The sequence below is a fragment of the Sceloporus undulatus genome, chromosome 2 (genome assembly GCF_019175285.1).
Source record: "Sceloporus undulatus isolate JIND9_A2432 ecotype Alabama chromosome 2, SceUnd_v1.1, whole genome shotgun sequence".
Classification (NCBI taxonomy): Eukaryota; Metazoa; Chordata; class Lepidosauria; order Squamata; family Phrynosomatidae; genus Sceloporus; species Sceloporus undulatus.
Window position 1 is genome coordinate 330,507,398 of NC_056523.1, and position 20,205 is coordinate 330,527,602.

Consider the following 20,205-nt stretch of genomic DNA (forward strand, 5'->3'; position numbering starts at 1 on the left):
TGCGATGCGGCAGCTAAAAAGGCCAATGCTATTTTAGGCTGCATCAATAAAAGTATAGTGTCTAGATCAAGAGAAGTAATAGTGCCACTGTATTCTGCTCTGGTCAGGCCCCACCTGGAATATTGTGTCCAGTTCTGGGCACCACAATTCAAAAAGGACATTGAGAAACTGGAGCGTGTCCAGAGGAGAGTGACCAAAATGATGGTCTGCAAACCATGCCCTATGAGGAACCACTCAGGGAGCTGGGGATGTTTAATAGTAATAATAATAATAATAATAATAATAATAATAATAATAATAATAATAGGTTTTATTTATATTGTCCTGCCTCTCCCGACGGATTGAGGCGGGATTCCAACAAAATTATACAAACACAATAATACTAATAACAATTATTTAAAATCACAATATAAAACCATATCCCATCTAAAAACAATTAGTACAATATCAAAATTCATCACAGACTGAGGTAGACTCCTGATCGGGAGGTAGAGAACTTGTTGAGTCGATAAAAGATCAGGAGGATGTGCTTGCTGGAAGAGGTATGTTTTCAGCGCCTTTTTGAAGGCATCCAAGGTGGGAATGAGTTGAAGCTCTTCCGGAAGCTTGTTCCAAATCGTTGGGGCCATAGCCAAGAATGCTCTTTGGTGAGTAGATGTTAATCTCACCTTGGGGTGTTCAAGTAGATTCTTCTCAGATGTTTAGCCTGGAGAAGAGAAGTTTAAGAGGTAATATGATAGCCCTGTTTAAATATTTGAAGGGATGTCATATTGATGAGGGAGCAAGCTTGTTTTCTGCTGCTCCAGAGACTAGGATCCGGAGCAGTGGATGCAAGCTCCAGGAAAAGAGATTCCACCTCAACATTAGGAGGAACTTCCTGACAGTAAGGGCTGTTCGACAGTGGAACAAACTCCCTTGGAGAGTGATGGAGTCTGCTTCCTTAGAGGTCTTTAAACAGAGGCTGGATTTAGATTTCCTGCATGGCAGGGGGTTGGACTGGATGCCCTTGCGGTCTCTTCCAACTCTATGATTCTATTCTTCTATGAATATAAAATAGAGTGACCACATAAAGAGGAGGACAGGGCTACTGTACCTTTGATAGTTGTGGAGAAGGAATTTCAGCAGCTGTTGCATGACATTAAGGTACACCTGCTGAAATTTCTCCTTTACCCACAACTATTAAAGGTATAGGAGCCCGGTCCTTTTTGACACCACACAACTATTAAAAATACAGAAGCCCTGTCCTCTTTGACATCATACAACTGTTAAAGGTACAGGAGCACTGTACTCTTTGATGTCACACAACTGTTAAAGGTACAGGATTTCTGCCCTTTTTCATGTGGCTGCCCTTATACAAAGCAATGCTTTTTAAACCCTTTTTCCTTTCCTTGTTTGTTTGCTCCTTCTTCTCTTTTCCTGTGACCATAAAAATAACTCCACTGGATTTGAATCAGGAGTGTGATGGTACAAACCCCAGATAAGAGCTAGAGTTTTCTTGTGGTAGGCCACCTGAAGCTGTATATTTCCACTCCTCCCAGACATAGAGATTGTTTCTTCCTCTCCACATTTGTGGTACACTGCTCCCTCGGGTTACGAAATTAATTCGTTCCGCGGCCGCTTTCGTAACCCGAAAAGCCTTCGTAAGCCGAAATGCCATAGGCGCTAATGGGGAAAAGCCGCGATTCTGTGCGAAAAAGCCGAAAAAAGCACCAGAATTTTTTTCGTAACCCGAAAAACATTCGTAACCCGGAACAATTATTTCCTATGGGATTTTTTCGTATCCCGGAAATTTCGTAACCTGGGTATTTCGTATCCCGAGGTACCACTGTATCTCCTTTCCTGAAGATCTTTTCATTGTTGCCAGCTACATATCAGCAGTGCTTAGAACAATTGTTTTAAGAGTTATTTGTTTCCTAATAATTAGTATTTGTAAAGCAGTTCATTGTAGTTATTCATTACCTTGTTTAAAAGCAATTTGCTTTCTTGATTGTTCTGTTCCTTACTTTAAAAATCCATTAGGACATAATACAAATTGAAAAATCCCAGTAAAATTATCCTTTCCAAGGTTAGTGGCTAGGAAGGTTACTTCTTTGACCAGTAGGACAACTTTGTTAATTTTGAGGTGTGCCTTTGCTATACCCTCACTACAAGTAACTACATCAATCATAACTCATTACAGCTGAGCTCTCTGTGTAAAACTTCTTACACATGCTAAGAATCTCATTTGGTTTCTTTTGATAAGAGCTCACCAAAATTTGCCCATTTTTGTACATATGAGGTGGAAAGGAAATGTGAAGGAAGCAAAACTGACAGATACATCCACCTCTAGCAATTTTCAGACTCTAGCCTTGTTTGCTGAGCTCCCAACTCCTGCAGCCAACTTTCTCTGCTTGTCTCCTTGACCGTTCTTCTGTCTCCCTTCCGTTCCTTTTCCTTTTCCACTCTGCCACTTTCCCACACTGACTTGCACCCAGCTCTTCATCTTGCTGTTTGCCTCCATCTTCATTTTCTCTTAGATAGACACCTCAACTCTCACTCCAGCTTGCCACTGCCTCTGCTGTGGGATGAATACAGTGCTACTGTTTAATCCTCATCCCATTCCCATCCCATTCCCATCCCATTCCTACTGCCACTTGCCTTTTGTATGCTCAGAGTATCGCCCATCTTCTGTGCTTTTCATCCTTTTTTTCTTGAAGTTCTTTCAAAGGAGATTGAGTGAGCCCTAACTGGGGAATGTGTTAAAAAGTATACTTATCTTAAATCAGGACACTAGCTTGTTGTAACTTTCAGTCCTGATTCTGCGATAGCCACTTGGAAAACTTATCTGCTCTTTATCTCTCTTAGTGGAAAATCTATGATGCCTACATGGAGGAACTCCAGAAACTGGAAAAGTCAAAGGAGAAAGAAAAACAAAAGGCCCCAGTGACAAAGAAGGAAGACTTGATGAGGGGAAGAAAATTAACTTCGCTAGAATCTCAGGTGCTTTTCCTTTGTATAGTGGTGGTGATTCACAATGGTGCCTTGTACCCTTATAGTTATAGAGAGCCAGCATGGTGTTGTGGTTTGAGTCTTTGACTATGACTCTGAAGACCAGAGGTCAAATGCTGGCTCAACCATGTAAAAACCCACAAGGTGACCTTGGGCAAGTCACATTCTCTCAGCTTTAGAGGATGGCAATGGCAAACCCTCTGAAGAAACTTGCCAAGAAAATCTCATGATAGGTCTGCCTTAGGGTTGCCATAACTTGGAAAAGACTTGAAGGTGCACAACACAAACAAAACTCTTATAGTTCCCCATCTAGGGGCCTGAATACCCTTTAGGAAGCTAAGCAGTGGTCAGTCCTGATTAGTACATGTTTGTTGTTTTTGTTTTTTTTATTTTATTTATATACCACTATTCCAAAGATCATAGTGGTGAACAGCAAGTAAGCTAATTAGCAAGTAAGGGTGGGAGACTGCCAATGAATACCAGGTGTTGTAGGCTCTATTTCAGAGGAAGGAACAGACAAAACCAACTCTAAGTGTTCCTTGCTGAATAATATCCTATACAATTTGTGGGGTCACCATCAGCTGACTTAGGCACATAGAAGGCACACAGACGTGGAAAGAATGTATGAATTGGTTGGATTGTTGATTAGATGACTTGTACCTGTATGCCAGAACCTTAGTAGCACTGCTGCTTGGTGGCAGGCCACTTTTGGAGCCCCTGCCCACCCATATTATTTCCAAAATGTTTGTGAGAAAGCTCCCTGCTTCTCCAGTCCAATAGGCTAAGAAAGCAAAGAGGCCTATTTAGCACTAATAGTCTGTCCCCTCAATTGGGACTGAGGCTCCCTTGGACCATTGCGAGAATGTGCCTTCTTGCACATGAGGATAAGGCCAGGTGTCACTGTTGTTGTTATTGGCTCAGAAGGATGAGGCTGCCAGAAATACTGTCGATAATTAGAAGGAAATAGGAAGTGCCCCAAGGGGGCTCCATTATAGCCTCCTCTACACGCTCCATTAATTCCCCAGCAGGTCTGAAATTGGCACTTCGGCTGGCAGGGCCTGCGTCTTGCCTTTGCCTCTTGATTATTTTCTGCTCTTAATTCTAGCAAAGTCCCAGGAGGGTGACTGGGTTTAGTGACAGCCTCTTTCTGCCTGGAAGTTTGCACTCCCAGGAGGTCAGTTTGGGCATATGTCATAGCTATATTTCTGCAGTCATTAGTCAATCTGGCAGAATAAAAAAATGTGAGATGTCTTCAGCTTTATATCTCAACATGTTAGGGACACAATATTTATCTGATTAAGATATTGTCTCTCCTCTGCCTTCTTTGGCTATTGTAATTTTTTGTTCTAGGAAGAACTAAGATTCTGCATTGCCCAGGCAATGTAATAAATCTAAGATCTGATTGTAATCCAGGGTGGGAAGCAGTGGCATCACTAGGATTGGTGTTACCTGGTGCTTTAACTCATGGTGTCACCCCCTCCATTGTTCTCCTCCCACATCTCACCGTACAGAGTCCTTACTAAGGTTTTTTGTACTAATGTTACTCAGAAAACGTAATTCCTGAATACCACTGAATGTAATGGTAATAGTTGTGACATAAACAACTAAGGAAAAAAAACTGATGCATTTAAATTACAATATTATACACACAGCCTAAATATGCAGTCAGCCCGGACCATATCCAATGATTTTTTTATCCATCTTAAAAATATTTTTAAAATATATAAATTCCAAAAAGCAAACCTTGATTTTGCCATTTTATATAAGGGATGCAATTTTACTATGCCACTGTATTTACTGGGACTTGAGCATCCATGGATTTTGGTAACCATGGGGTGTCCTGGGACAAATCTCGGCAGATACCAAGATCCCACTGTATTTACATGGACATTGTTTCATGTGGTTAAAGTGAAAGTCTGGTAAAGCGTGATGTTTTTAAAGAAAATTTAAAAAGAATTTTTAAAAATCAAAATTTTAAATTATTTTTTTTAAAACCTGGGCCCTCCCTTTTCTCCTCCCACTGAGATTTGCTCCACTCACACCATCTCTTCTGTGTTTTAAAGGGATACAGGTGAATGCCACAGCCCATTTCTGCCCAAAGGTAGATGTTTAGGGAGCAGTAGTGTCACACAGCTCTTTGGTTGTCACCTGGCATGGTCCCCCCCCCCCGGTGATGCCCCTGGCAGGAAGACGGCTGCAGCCTTCTCACCAAGCCAGGTTCCTGGGAAGCAGAAGTCTTGTATACAGATAGCAGGGATGGACAATTTTGAAAACATGGCCAAAAATCATTTTTGAGTGTTCAGAATCCCTGAAGAGAGGAATTCTGGACTGAGGATAACCTTCACAATTTGGGACTTATCCTGAACAAAATCTGCATGTGGTTGTTTTGTGCAGAAAATAGCATTTTACCTGCAGGAAGCAGTGTTTTCGGCAGCGAAAAACAAAACAAAACATTTTTTGTGCAGAAAATTCACAAAAGCGACTACATGTAAATTTGGCTCAGAATAAGTCCTGAACTGCAAATAGGCTTCCACAAAACTGTATGGGTTTTGTAGACATTCCTGCAGTACGAAGGCAGTGGCTAAAAGTTGCTGTTTTTCAGAAGAATGTTGGCAAAGAATTAAATCCCTAATGAAGAGTTTTGAGCCAAAATATGGCATGGTAGAGGGTCCAGGAGCATGCCCAGGTTGTGAGAGATTGGGAGTGATACATCAGTTTCCATGAAATGTATAAACTCTAAACACAATCCTTCCACCCTCTTGAAGGATTGTGTTTAGAGTTTATACATTTGTATGAATGTATTATTGGATTTTATTTATTTTTTGTGAGATGGTTTGTAATGGTTTTAATAATCTGTAAACCACTTTGATCTATGGAAAATTTATTATTATTATTATTATTATTATTATTATTATTATGTGTGCCATGCGCAGCTGAGAAGACCCTACAAAGCTTGTAAACAGTTGCCACCAGATTACAAAGCTTGTAGGCACCAACTGCTTGTAAACACCAGCTTTTCAAGGTACAAACATGAAGAGCAGTTTAGGACTTTGAACAGGCTGGTGAGAACACCTGCATATGTCCAATAAATTCCCCAAAGAACCAAAAGGAAGCCCAATAATTACATGGAATTTAGCACTCTTATAAAAGAAACCCTTCCTAGCTCAAACATCTCATACAAGTAGGTTGCATGCACACTGCAGAAATAATAATAAATAATAAATAAAATCTTTATTTATAGCCCGCCTTTCCACAGATTAAGGAGGGTTACAATATGCAAAATACACAATTGCTCAAGAATACAATGTCATAATAAAAACATCAATAAAACACATTAAAAGGTACAATTAACAATTAACAACATCCAGTCTAGCTCAAAATGCAAAGCTGTAAAGGGAGAGCAGGAGTACAACTGGGACATTAGGGGAAAGCTTGCTGAAAAAAGAAGGTTTTTAGCCCCTTCCTGAATAGGTCGAGGGAGGTGGCCAAGCGGAGCTCGCCGGGAAGCGAGTTCCAGAGCTGTGGGGCCGAGATGGAAAAGGCCCTCTGTGTTGTTATAGAATATTTTGCATCTGAAATTCGCAAGAGTTGCTTCCCGGCTGACCTGAGTGTGCGGGGCGGATTATATGGAGAGAGGCGGTCCGCCAAGTACCCTGGGCCCAAGCCATTTAGGGCTTTATAGGTGATAACCAACACCTTGTATTGCACCAGGAAGCGAATGGGCAGCCAATGTAGATCTTTCAGCACAGGTGTTATGTGACTGGCCCTGGAGGATCCAGTGACCAGTCTTGCTGCCCTGTTCTGAACCAATTGTAGCTTCCGAGAGTAGTACAAGGGTTGCCCCATGTAGAGCGCATTACAGAAATCTAACCGAGAGGTTACCAGGGCATGTACCACCGTTTCAAGGTCCCCCCGGCCCAGGTAGGGTCGCAGCTGGCGTATCAGCCGGAGCTGATAGCAGGTGCTCCTGACTGTCGCATCCACCTGAGATGTAAGGTGGAGCGACGAGTCCAGGAGCACCCCCAGACTGCGAACTGAGTCCTTCAAGGGGAGCGTGACCCTGTTCAGGACAGGTGGACAAACATCCATCCCCAGGCCAGGGGAGCCTATCACGAGCACCTCCGTTTTCTCTGGATTCAGACTGAGTCTGTTTTCCATCATCCAGCCCATTACCGACACCAGACAGGCGTCTAGAGGAGAAATGCCATCCCTGGTCACTGCATCAGTCAGAGACACAGAGAAACATATTTGGGTGTCATCAGCGTACTGATAACACCTCGCCCCGTGTCTCTGGATGATCTCGCCCAGCGGTTTCATGTAAATGTTGAATAGCATGGGGGACAGAATGGCTCCTTGAGGGACACCAGATGTAAGTGCCCTCTTATCGGAGCACACGTCCCCCAGCTGCACCATCTGGAATCTACCCGAGAGGTAGGAACGGAACCACTGGAGCGCAGTGCCCCAGATTCCTAACTCCCTCAGGCGTTCCAGAAGGATACCATGGTCAATGGTATCGAAAGCCGCTGAAATGTCTAAAAGCACTAACAGGGACACGCTACCCCCGTCCATGCCCAGCCGGAGATCATCGACCAGGGCGACCAGAGCAGTCTCAACTCCATAGCCCGCCCGGAACCCGGTTTGAAATGGGTCTAGAAAATCAGTATCATCCAAGACCGATTGAAGCTGGATTGCAACTGCCCTCTCGATCACCTTCCCCAAGAAGGGTAGCAGTGAAACAGGCCGATAATTATTAAGCATCAGGGGGTCTAGGGAGGGCTTTTTTAACAGCGGTTTTACTATGGCCAATTTTAAGCTGGATGGAAAACGCCCTTCCCTGAATGATGCATTAATTATGCGGTGCAACATAGTGGTTATAACCGGCCCCCCTGAGCCGCTAACCACGAGGGACAGGGATCAAGAGAGCAAGTTGTCTTCCTAACGCTTCTAAGGATCTTGTCCACTTCCTCAGTACTTACAGACTCAAAATGATACAGTACAATTGAGTCCATGGAGGCTCTGGAAACCTGTACTCTGGTTCCTGAACTAATGCTGGAGTCGAGATCAGCCCTTATCCGAGAGGTTTTATCCACGAAGAAGTTGTTAAATTCGTCACAGCAGGCCTTAGATGGTTCCAAAATAGAGTTCAGGGACGAGGGCAGCTGAGTAAGCTCCCTCACTACCCTGAACAGCTCTGCTGGACGCGACTCCGCAGACGTGATACGCGCAGAAAAGAACGAATTCTTCGCTGCGCTTATCGCCACTCCGTAGTCCTCCAAAAGAGAGTCTAGAAGTGCCTTGTTGGCTAAGTCCTGATGTCTCCGCCATTTGCGCTGTAGTGGTCGCAACACCCGCTTCCTTGCCCGGAGATCTTCCGTGTACCAGGGCTGTTTTTTGGAAGCAGGCCTGAGAGGACACTTGGGAGTGATGCTGTGTATAGCCCTGGAGAGATCAGTGTCCCAGGTGGTAGTCAGGGCATCAACAGAATCGCTGTCAGTTCCAACCATATACCCCTCTAGGGCTTCTTGGAACCTTTTGGGTTCCATCAGCCTTCGAGGGTGGACCATCCTAATGGGTCCGCCACCCCTGGGAGGGATCTGGGTAGATGCCTTGATTGTAGCCTCTACCAGGAAATGATCCGTCCATGACAAGGCGGAAGTATTTGTTACTTCCGCCCACGGAGTCTCCATGTCCGTGCAAAAGACCATATCGAGCGTATTACCAGCAGAATGCGTAGGCCCCATGACCAATTGAGACAGGCCCATGGCAGTCATGGTATCCATGAACTCTCGAGCCGCACCTGATGGACTGTGGCTGGCCACGAAGGGGATGTTGAGGTCCCCCAGGACAAGAAGCCTAGGAGACTCCAGCACCAGTTCTGAGACCAGCTGTGTCAGCTCAGCCAGGGAGTCTGTTAGCGCACGGGGTGGACGGTAGAACAACAGAATCCCTAAGCTGTCTCTGGCCTTCAGGGTCAGGTTAATACACTCGATATAAGTAGTTTGCCGAACATGGTTCTTGAATAAGGAAAGGGTGTTATTTATCAAGGCAACTCCCCCCCCCCCCCCCCCCCCCCCCCCCTGGCCCTAACCTAGTACCCCCCCCGGAAGGGCCTGTGCCCACACAGCTTCCCCTCCAGGCCTGAGCCAGGTCTCAGTAATGCAAGCCAGGTCGCAGCTCTTATCATCCAACAGGTCGTAAATTATGTGGGTCTTATTTTTAACGGACCTGGCGTTGCACAGGAGCAGAGACAGGGTTTGTGGTACAGTTGGACTGACCCTCAGATCTCTTTGGATAGGAGAGTGGATGGAAGGAGAGATAGATATTAAGCATCGATCTCGCCTTCCCTTATACCGCGATTTCAGTCTCCTACCACCATACCTCCCCCTGCCCCACACTACTCCAATAGGAGCCCCGCTCATACCAAGAATATCACCCACCACCTCCCCAACCAAAGCACTCCCCATATCCATAACCTCTCCCCTCCCCCCACAGTGCAAAATGGCAGCAGAGAGAAGATACAGCAATCATTCTCTGCTGCTATATCGCTAGCAGGGGCTCGCCTCTTTCGCCCTCCACAGCGACTACACAGGCGCGCAGTTGCGCAGAGTCCGAAGGTGGCTTCTCTGGGCTGGTGCGCAGTTGCGCAAGCTTACACCCGAACCCAGAGAGCCGCCCAGCAAACAGCAGCTCACCTCACAGCAGTCCTTGGAGGAAAACAGGGGCGGGGCGAAGGAGGAGACCAAACAAGCTGGCTTTATACACACCGCTGCCACCGGCGCGCCCCTCTCTCCGCCTTCCCCCAGCTGTTCCAACTTCTCCGCAGACTCTGGCTTCTGGCTGGAATGATGTTCCTGAGGGGAGTGGCTGGGGAGGGTTTAAATGTCTCACCCAAGCCACACCCCTTTCCTCAGCTGCTGCTGCCTTTGCCTCTGCTTGAGGAGTCCCAATGGTGTGGGGAAGCTGGCTTCTGGCTCTGGCTTCTGGCTGGAGTGATGTGTATTGGTAGCCTTTGGCTCATGGGTCAAGCACCCATCCAAGGACTACCTCTTTGAGCAGCACTTCTTTAAAGGAAACTAAAGTCAAGCATCCACCAAGGGCAGAGTAAACCAGTGCATAGTGCAGTGTGTCCCACAGCATGGACTGCCAGGAGGTCAAATGTGGTTTCAAGTGTGTGTAGTTGTCACTCACTGGAAGGAAGCGATGCCTCAGAAACATTCAAAATTAATTTGCATCAGTAACTAACAGAATAATAAGGGAGCAGAAAGGGCAATTGCCTACAGTTCATCACAGAAGCAGCCATTGACCATGTTGGCTGAGGACACTGGACTAAGGAAACCTGAAGGCACTATTTGTAGTGTATTTCTGGCATGGTTCTTACTGATGAGCCTTTCCTGCCCATGTGGTTTGCTTCCTCACATCCTATAGCCACAGCCAATGAGTGTTGACCTGGTAGAAGATCCATTCCCTGGATCCTGCATGGGAGAACAGTGATGTGTTAATCAACCAAATCAATCAAGCAATAAAAGCTGAAAGATTAAGTCATACTATAGAGCAAAGTTTCTCAACCAGGGTTCCAATGAACTCTAGGGTTCTGTGAGAAGCTGCTAGGAGTTATGTGAGATACCCTGATTGGGAAGAAATAAACTTTTTTCAAAAGCTGTATATATAATAATTCTTACTCTTTCCTTGAGACCTGGAAATTATTTCAAAGGGTCCTCCTGGGTAAAAAGGTTGAGGAAAAACTGCTGCTCTAGAACTCTTTGTGAGTCAATCTAGATGTCTAGAAAAGGTGTGTCATGTCCAGCAGGAGACCAAGTTCAGAAAATCAGACTTCAGTAGTTAAAACTCAGAAGACCTTTATTAGGAAACTGTTGATCCAGTTCAGTTCATTGTCAGAACTGGCCAGCAAATGTTATAGTTGTCTAATTAAACTACACACAATTTTACATTTCAGGCAGACTTAATTCTTATGTGTTATACTTAATAAACATAGGGTCAGTACAGACTGACACTTTGTGCCGGCCTGCATGCATATTAGGACTGAACTAGGGCTGAGCGTTTACATGCTCCAAGGCCTAGTTCCACCACCCAGCCACATTATGGCATGCACCTGTGCACACGGTGCGTGCCATGATGACGTCCATGCAGCACAGCACCCAAATGGCACTATGCATTAGGGCCTGTCAGGATGCAAAAAGAAATGAGGTAGTATGGGAAAGTGGGGAGAAGTATGGACCACTGGAGGTCATGCCATCTGGTTGCCGTGGCCTCCTTCTGCAGCAAAAACGGGCAGTGGGAGCCGCCCATCTGTATAGGCCGATACTTCTCCCCACTTTCCCATACCACCTCATTTCTTTGTTGTTACAATGGAATATCATCACAGAAAAGACCTTGAAGAGGCTTGGATAATGCCTGCCTCCCAGCCTTATCTCAGCACCTGGGTATGAGATCGCCATGACTTAGCAATATCAGCTTTACACTATAACCCATCACACATGATCCCCTACATTTTATGACAAGTAAGTTGTCTATGCACAAAGTGATACATTAGTTTGTGTGAGGCCCTTCAGGAGGCAGGTGGGTGGTTCCATTCTTGAATTTGTGCCTACATAACAATACTCCACGCATACATAAAACCACCTCTTAAGGGTTCTAGTTTTCTTTCTGATTTTGATTCACTTGTTTTGTTTGAGCAGGGGGTTTTGTATGTGGAAGAGAATTCAGGTGTACAATTGGTGACTTGTGGTAGGGTTCAGGAACAACCTTTAGAAGCTAAAGTTTACAGCAGTGTTGGCTTTGGAAACATTTGCAAATTGGCATATTGGCCCTTGTAAAATCCCACTGAGAAATTAGCAGCCTCTTTAATGATCCTTGTCAAATTTCTGGACTGTATCATATCTATTTTTGATATTGTGAGCTCTTTTCATACCAGCTTCCCAGAGAGCCTTGCTTTGAGGTTACTATTTATTTCAGTACTTTGTTTGTTTCTGGGTAATTAAAAGATCATGAAACAAGAGTTATATTTTGCAGGCAGGCTCCTGCTCCAAGATAAACATGCTCTTTTATTGAGAAAATGAGTACCATGTCTGGCCCAGAACATTTATTTTCCTAGCTCTGGACCATTACACAGTCATAACGGATGCTCCCATTAATGTTATTGCTGTTGTATAAAATAATGTCGCTAAATATCCCCAGAAGGAAGGAATTAGTGTGCTGGTAAGCCCCTCCTTGAGCTCAAAGAGCCTACTAGTCAGCAAGCTTTGCTGGGAAAATCAATTCCAAATGGATGTTAAAAGGAGATTAATTACTCCATCAATTCCCCTGAAGATTTATTTTGGTAAGATAATGAATAAGTCACACCTGGAAAGAGTGACCGGCCGAGTCAGAGAAGTGTTGAGGCTTCGGTGAACCTGTCATGGGAAGTTTCTCATTTGAAGGTATCTCCTGATGGGTTTAAGTCTTTAATTTGATTTAATTTGATTTAATTTCCTTGTGGTGTCTTTGATAACCAGTACAACTGCTGATCTTCAAGACAAACCAAGGCATGTAATCAGAAGCCAAATGAGAGTTTGACAGTAAATATTCAGAGCTTGGGAAAGTGTTGTTTTTTTTCCATTGCTACACCTCCCAGAAAGCCCCCAGCAGGTTTAACCAGCAGTTGCATTCCAGTTCCAAAGCAAGTAATTTCTCCATCATCCCCTGTTAATAAATGTTTTAAATCCTCTTTTCTTATTATAAAAAAGGACATCTGTTGTGTTTGTTGCTCATTCATTTTAAGGGTCATGAAAACTCTAAAAATTGCCTCTTTTTCCCAAGCAATGGGTTCTGTGCCTGCTTCTTTTAATTTGTTCTGCCTAATTCTTTTGAGCAGCATTTGCTCACTCTGCAGCACCGCTAGCTCTCCCTAATGGGATCAGCATGTGCCACCTCAGAGGGCATGTTGCAGCCTCACATGACTGAATGTTCTTTACTGTGAAAAAACCTTCTGTGTAGGAAGAAAGCTAGACTGGAGACCTTTTCTCTGCCATCCTAATTTTCTTCCTGGTGGCGTTTTCTCTCTTTTTAATGGAGGAGAGCCTGCTCCTGCAGTGTAACATGGCATACTGGCCTTTGCTGGCCAGAGAAATAACAGTTCCTGAGGGAGAATGATATGTGGTCTGAATGCTGGCTGGGAGCAGAGCAGAGATGAGTTCTACTTCTCTGAAGTAGTGCCCCATTCATGTGGGAGCCACCAAGCCCACTGGCTGGGATTGCATTGTCCAAAGAGGCAGAATTCAAAGGTATAGCCATGTTCGTCTGTAAAATCAGTATGTGAAGAGACCTTGTAGCACCTTTGAGACTAATTTGAAAGAAAGAGGTTGGCAGCATGAGCTTTCGTAGACTTAAGTATACTTCCTCAGATGCATTTGATGAAGTAGACTTTATGAATGCTCATGCTGCCAATTTCTTTCTTTCAAACTAGTCTCAAAGGTGCTATAAGCTCCCTTCACATATTGTCCAAAGAGAGAGGGATGTGTGTGGAAATCCAGTTACAGTTCATTCATCTTTTTGCATCACATTTTCCTCTCCTTGTCTTGTTTTGGTCAACAGAGTGATGACGTCACCAAGGTAGCAAAGGCAGCAAAGATCGTGGAGCGAATGGTCAACCAGAACACCTTTGATGATGTTGCGCAAGGTGGGGAATCTAGAGGGCTGTGCGGCACTCTTGAAAGCCAATGTAACCTATGCTTCCATGTCTGGTTTCCTGATTTCATTCAGACCCACTACCGAGTCGCCACCCTTTTACCTTCTAGGTTGCCAGCTGTGGGCACCAGTGAATGTATGCATTTAGTAAACCTCCATGCAAAACAGAATTCTCCAAATTAAACTGGATTCTTTTCGCACCATGGTTTAAAAAAATGCATGCACCCATTTGGAAGGTATATCCTAAAAACTGGCCAACCACACATGGAGACAGATGGCGCTGTATTTGTTTTAATCTGTAAGCTGCCTTGAGCTCCAATTTGGAGGGGAAAGTGGGATATAAATAAAATATGATGGTGCTGATAATGATAATAACCATGGAAATAGTGATAAACAAACACACCAGTCAGACATTAATATTAAACTTCATCCACGTTCATACCTGAAGATAAGCAGAACGTAATGTAATGAATCCACACGGCAATAACAGGTGGAACAGAATGATGAATAAAACCTGCTCATCCTTCCCTTTATTGACACAAATTTAGGAATATGGCAATGTGTGGACTTTCTATCTGATGATACTATATCTTTATAAAAATTATTTCCGGGCCATCTGTTCATTCCCAAAGAGCCTGCGGAATCATTTACCATTTTAGAAACTGTCCTGGGTTCATTGTCCAGTCTAAGAATATCCTTACACCACACTTTAGTTTCAAACATCATGTCTATTCTGGAGAGGTATTTTAGACTTTAAAACAATTCAAAGATTTTAAAACAACATCAAAACATAAATTAATGCACAGGAATAAAACAGCGTCCCTCAGAAGCCATGCAGTCAAATGTTGTAACACTCTGGGTGATCCTCCGCATGCTTGACTAAAGGAGAATTTGCACCGACTACCTTTGCAAAGCCGCACAGAGGCAAAACTCATTCCGAACACGGTTGTTTCCCTTTGCTAGATTTTAAATATTACGAAGACACCTCTGATGACTACAGAGACAACCTGGGGACCCTCCTTCCTCTCTGGAAGTTTCAGTATGATAAAGCCAAGAGACTGGCTGTCACTGCCCTCTGCTGGTGAGTAGTTGCCTTGCAGTGTGCATTCAGAGCAGGGGGGACAGACAGGTGAATTATTCAAAAGCAGTTCAGGTTTGATACCCTATGAATAATTTTTATCTGTTGGCAAGAAAACGACTGTTAGCACACCAGGCTTCCTGAAAATTGCATAGACCGTTCAGTATATGTATGGCCTCTGATTTCCATTTTTAATATTAATGGAACACTAGGGTAAGAGCCAGTTTGGTGCAGTGGTTTGAATGCTGGACTAGGACTGCAGGAGACCAGTGTTGGAATGCCCACTCAGCCATGGAAACCCACTGGGAGATCTTGGGCAAGTCACACTCTCTTAGCCTCAGGTAGGCAATGGTGAACCCAAAGAGGAAAAAAATAGTCAAGAAAACCCCATGATAGGTTCACTTTAAGGTCTCCATAAGTCCAAAACGACTTGAAGGCTTGCAAAAATAACAGACATTAGTGTTCTCAGGTCAGGATTGTCTTGGGCCCTGAGATTTCAAGGCTGAAACCTAAAAACTAAAAAAACCACTTTCTGATGTCACAGGACATTATGATGTTGTTAAGAACGATAACTTAGCCATCAGCCATAGGCCTTGTCTACATTACCCATATACCCCAAATTCCCCCTGGGCTGGCTCCGTACTGTTTATATTACATAGTCTCCGAATCCTGAACTGCGTCGAGGCTGTTTACAGAATGCCTGGAGCTGATTTGGGGCTTTGGCCCCTTGACCTGCATTAAAAATACTTACCTTTTGCTTCAGGTTTTCCAGATATAATTCAAACTGTTGCATTTACATAACACTGAGTGCCCACCCTTTCCCTTTCTAGGTAAAAGGTGACAATGGGCGGCTCCCTTTGCACATGGTCTTTGCCAGCATCCTTGTTGAGTTGCTCAGCTGGTGCAAGTCACTCTGAGGTCAGAATGAGGTTGGGCAAATGGTTCTGACCTCAGAGCAACTCACGCCTGCAGCAGCGGCACCAGCTGGCTTGCAGGGACCATGTGGGAAGGCACATTTTGCTGCAGCAGGTAAAGGGGGGGGGGAATTCAGGTGGAATTTGGGACCAGAATATTCTGGGAGCAGCCCAAAATATTTTGGCAAATGTAGATGAGCCCCCAATTGCCCAGAGTATGCTGTTGAAATAAAATGGGGAAAACAGATATACAAACACCTTTCAAGGTAGTGCTCTCACCCCAAGACTCCTTCCCCTTGTCCCAGGGACTGAAGGAAAGATTTCAGGCCCTGAGAATCACAGCTGGGCCCTGAGACCTGGGAACCCTGTATGACACTTTAATACATGTGCACATGATTTTGCCAGCCTAAAATGGGATCTTTTGGAATACATTAATGAAAATAGGTGTAAAGTGCCACCTGATGATAGCTAAGGCTTATAAATAGCTGCTTTACAATTGCTTTCAGGAGGGAAAGTAATTTTATGACCATTAAAACGAACTGGTGGGCTCATGTCAATAGGGCAGTCTGAACTTTAAAGGTGCTCTCTAAGGGGCTGAACCCTCTGTCCCCAAATAGGTTCAGCACTTTAGATACCATCTTTGTAAAATATGAGCTACGACCCAAAGAACATTTACCACCCCACTGCTGGAATCTTGTGACAGTGTCAAAACTAATAGATTTATTGCAGCACGGCCTTCCTGGATTTGGCCGTCTCTTGTCTCTGAATACCTCTGATCCTCGAGTTTTGTATAGTGGTAGTGTGGTCACTTGACGGTATTAGCCAATGCCAGTGGTTGTGCTTTTCCAGGGTTGCGTGCACTCCTGAAAGATCCCCTTCCAAGCTCTGTTTAAAGATGGAGAGTCCACCACTCACTGTTCTTGGAGAAGAGAAGGTTAAGAGAGGACATGACAGGCTTGTTTAAATCTTTGAAAGATTCTCAAATTGAGACCAGAATAAGCGTGTTTTCTGCTGCTCCAGAGTCTATCACAGTTTTCTTGGCAAGATTTGCCCAAAAAGGGCTCTGAGGTGGAGAGAGTATGATTTGATCAAAGTCACCCTATGGGTTTCCATGGCCAAGCAGGCATTCAAACTTAAGTCTCCTAGACTCCCAGGCCGATGTTCAAACCACTACACCACACTGCTTCTCACTAGAATTAGCAGTAGACCAAAAGGAAGATATAAAAAGAAAGGTGGGGATATAAATATCTTCAGCATTTTGATGGCACTAAAGACATTGTCTCTTTGGGTTATGGCCCAGCAGTTTTATAAAAGGGGAAAGATGGCATTATAGATATCCCACTTCAGGCAGATAATCACTATGCTTTCTGGTGGAGGCAAGGTGGATTTGCTAGATAATTGATCACCTTGAGCCCTTCCAGTGGAGAAAAGTTTGCAGCGGCAATACCATTCTCTGATCCTCAGAAAACCTATTGCTTTCACTCAAGACACCCTCCTCAGAAACTGCAACTGCAATATATAAATGTAATTGTTTCATTCATCAGCATAGTTGTTTGGTGTACAAAATGGGCTGTGCAGGTGGTTCATGGGATCACAGGTTTCCTCCTCACAATAAAAAAAACACTTCAAAGAAAGTCAACCAAGCTTAATCTTAGTGGGTCATGCTTGCATAAATTCCTCTATGGAAATAATTGTATATCTTTATTCAAATGTGGAACATCCATGTTTGGTTCAAGGTTGCAGAAGAGGAGCCATGCAAGTGTTGTTGTTGTGCATGCAGATGCACACTGAGTTGTCATTTAACAAAAGGGTTGCATAGCACAATCAGTGCGTAACTCTCCATGTAAAGATTTATACCACACAAACCTGATGTAGGATTTGACCATGATTCATAGGAGTAAAGAGACATAAGTATGGGTCAACATTCTGCATTGACAAATATTGGATGAGGGGGATCCTTTTGTCATCATATTAAAATATTTGGAAAGCACTTTCCAAACTTTCTCTATGTGTGTAGCTGTCTGCTGTCTAAAGGTTTCCTTGACTACTGTTCTTACCTCCCATCTCCAGTTCTGTAATAATCTATTCACATTCATAATATAAGTATTTGGAGCAATGTGTGGTATTATGAAGTGTTGTGAATATTACTCAGATTACTGAAAATGGCTATATACTTCTTTTTCTTACAGGAACCCCAAATACAAGGATTTATTTATCGTGGGACATGGCTCTTGTAAGTTCGGTTTAAAATACGATTATTGAATTTTCTCTTGATGGCTGATACAGTATAGGTGTTGCATTTGCCAAGAGAGGGATAGATCTTCTTCCTCTTGGATCATGTGTGGCCACTTTCCCCATATTGGACATCTCATACCTTTTCTGTCAGAAAGGTAGCCATGCTAATCTGTGGTAGCATAAAACATAAAGGAATCCAGTAGGACCTTTGGGACACTCTGGGAGAGAGAAATTCCTGGTGTATGAGTTCATGGAAGTGGATTGGAATCCAAGAAAGAATATGTGTGAAATTCCTTCTGCCTAGTTACTGGATTTCTTTACATCATTCCTTTCTGGATTGGCTGTGGAGGATATGTGGTTTTGCTGCTACCTGCCTCTAGGCCAGGGATTGCCAACCAGTGGCCTTTTTAGGGTTATTGAATAGCAATTCCAATCATCCATCATCACTGGCTATGCAGGCTGGTGCTGATGGGAATTGCAGTTGTCACAAGCTGCCAACCCCACCCCAGGCCAATGTGGGTCGAAACCATGCAGTACTTTCTGCATTTTCACTTGTTGAGCAAGCTGTGCCCATTGCTATCAAAATAGAGTACAGGTATACCTCAGAGTGCATCTACTCTGTAGAAATAATGGAGTTTGACACCACTTTGAGTGCTGCAACTCCATCCCATGCAATGCTGGGATTTACGGTTTTAGAAGGTCTTTAACTTTCTCTGCCAAAGAGTGCTGTGCCTCACACAACTACAAATTCTGGAATCTGTAGGATGGAGTAACAGCAGCTAAAGTAGTGTCAAAGTGCATTATTTCTATAGTGTAGATGTACCCTCAGTTAATGAAGTAAATATGTTCCTGGATATTGCTTTACTAACACAAAGATTGGTGCTGGAGTCAGAAATAACATGGAAAGAACAGGGAGAGATTCCTGTGCTGCAAAAAGGAAGAGAAGGTCCACATGTTTCAGCCAACTCCCCTCCCCAAAACAACAACAACAACAACAACAACATGTATATGTGAAATCATAGAACCATAGCATTGTAGAGTTGCAAGAGACCATAAGGATCATCCAGTCCGACCCCCTGCCACACAGGAACTCACAATCAAAGCATCCCTGAAACAACTAAGTCAGGTAAGCCTGGTATAAGCAAGCAAAAACATTTCAAACCTTCTAGAGACTACTTGAAAGCTTCTTCCAAAATGCATCCAGTGATTATTTTTTTCTTTCACCAGCCTCCACTTTTCTTATCATTTGCCATTGACTTTCCCTGAGGCTGAGAGAGTGTGACTTATCCATGGTCACCCAGTGGATTTCATGGCCAACTGAGGAATTGAACCTTGGTCTCCAGAGTTGTAGTCCAACCTTATTCCCTTGGTGTTCCCATTTTACAGAAAAGAAAAGACTGAGTTTTACCCAAGCATACCTAGCATACCCAGGGAGCAAAAATTTAAACCCTCATTTCCCATATATATATATATATATATATATATATATATATATATATATATATATGGGAGATGAGAAAGTACTGCATGGTTTCAACCCACATTGGCCTGGGGTGGGGTTGGCAGCTTGTGACAACTGGCTTGTCTGTGGTATTGTTTTTTTAAAGGGGGGGAAAGGCCCATTTCAGTTCTCCTTCAGAAAGTAATCATGAAAATTTGACTAAAAGGAGAAAGTGTAGTTCTGTGGGTGGGCACAAACTTTGTATGCAGAAAGTCACTCATATCTCCTCTTAAAGATCATGGGTAGAAGTGGAGAATCATAAAATCCTAGTCTAAGAACTGGAACTTAGCCACTTTATTTGATGACCTCTTGGCCATGTAAGGAGCTGCCATGTGCCCCAAATGTGTTCCATATGCTCCAAATGGGCTGTAGAACATCATTCTTGAGAGTGCCAATTGTGTGCAAGGAGAAAGTGGAGGCATTACCTGCTATCAGTTGTAAAGGTTGTAAAGCCATCTCTGCATGCATAACCATTAGAACAGGATGGAAACTTCTGCCTGGTTGCTATGGGTCCCAGATTGGCTGCTGTAAATCAGGGTAAACAAACATGGCAATGTAATTTCCCTGTACTCATATATTTCCTAAACAGAAAACATTACCAGGCACAGAGGTTGTGCATGTAAACTGACAGCCCCCATTAGATCACGCAGCCCTTGAACAAATGCAGCCCACAGAGAGTAATGGCTGAACCATGTCATTAATCCTAGCCAACAGCTTTGTTGCCACTTGGTAATTTAAGTTGTCCAGTACTTTGCCTAATTTCTCCGAGGTCAACCTGTATATCAATTTCATTTTTTTTAATTGGC

The 20,205-nt window shown here is 43.8% G+C and overlaps 2 protein-coding genes across 6 annotated transcripts in view; one reads left to right on the top strand and one right to left on the bottom strand.

The window, feature by feature from the left end:
- Window positions 1-20,205, bottom strand: part of LOC121924166 (myogenesis-regulating glycosidase-like) — a 718,305-nt gene that overhangs the window by 220,135 nt on the left and 477,965 nt on the right. The window lies entirely within an intron of this gene.
- Window positions 1-20,205, top strand: part of DNAI1 (dynein axonemal intermediate chain 1) — a 202,341-nt gene that overhangs the window by 40,987 nt on the left and 141,149 nt on the right. For both annotated transcript variants that reach the window (XM_042455324.1, XM_042455325.1), the window contains exons 9-12: window positions 2,845-2,979; window positions 13,579-13,663; window positions 14,635-14,752; window positions 17,853-17,896. In XM_042455324.1, the coding sequence (XP_042311258.1) occupies window positions 2,845-2,979; window positions 13,579-13,663; window positions 14,635-14,752; window positions 17,853-17,896 (382 nt within the window). The remainder of the gene's footprint in view (window positions 1-2,844; window positions 2,980-13,578; window positions 13,664-14,634; window positions 14,753-17,852; window positions 17,897-20,205) is intronic.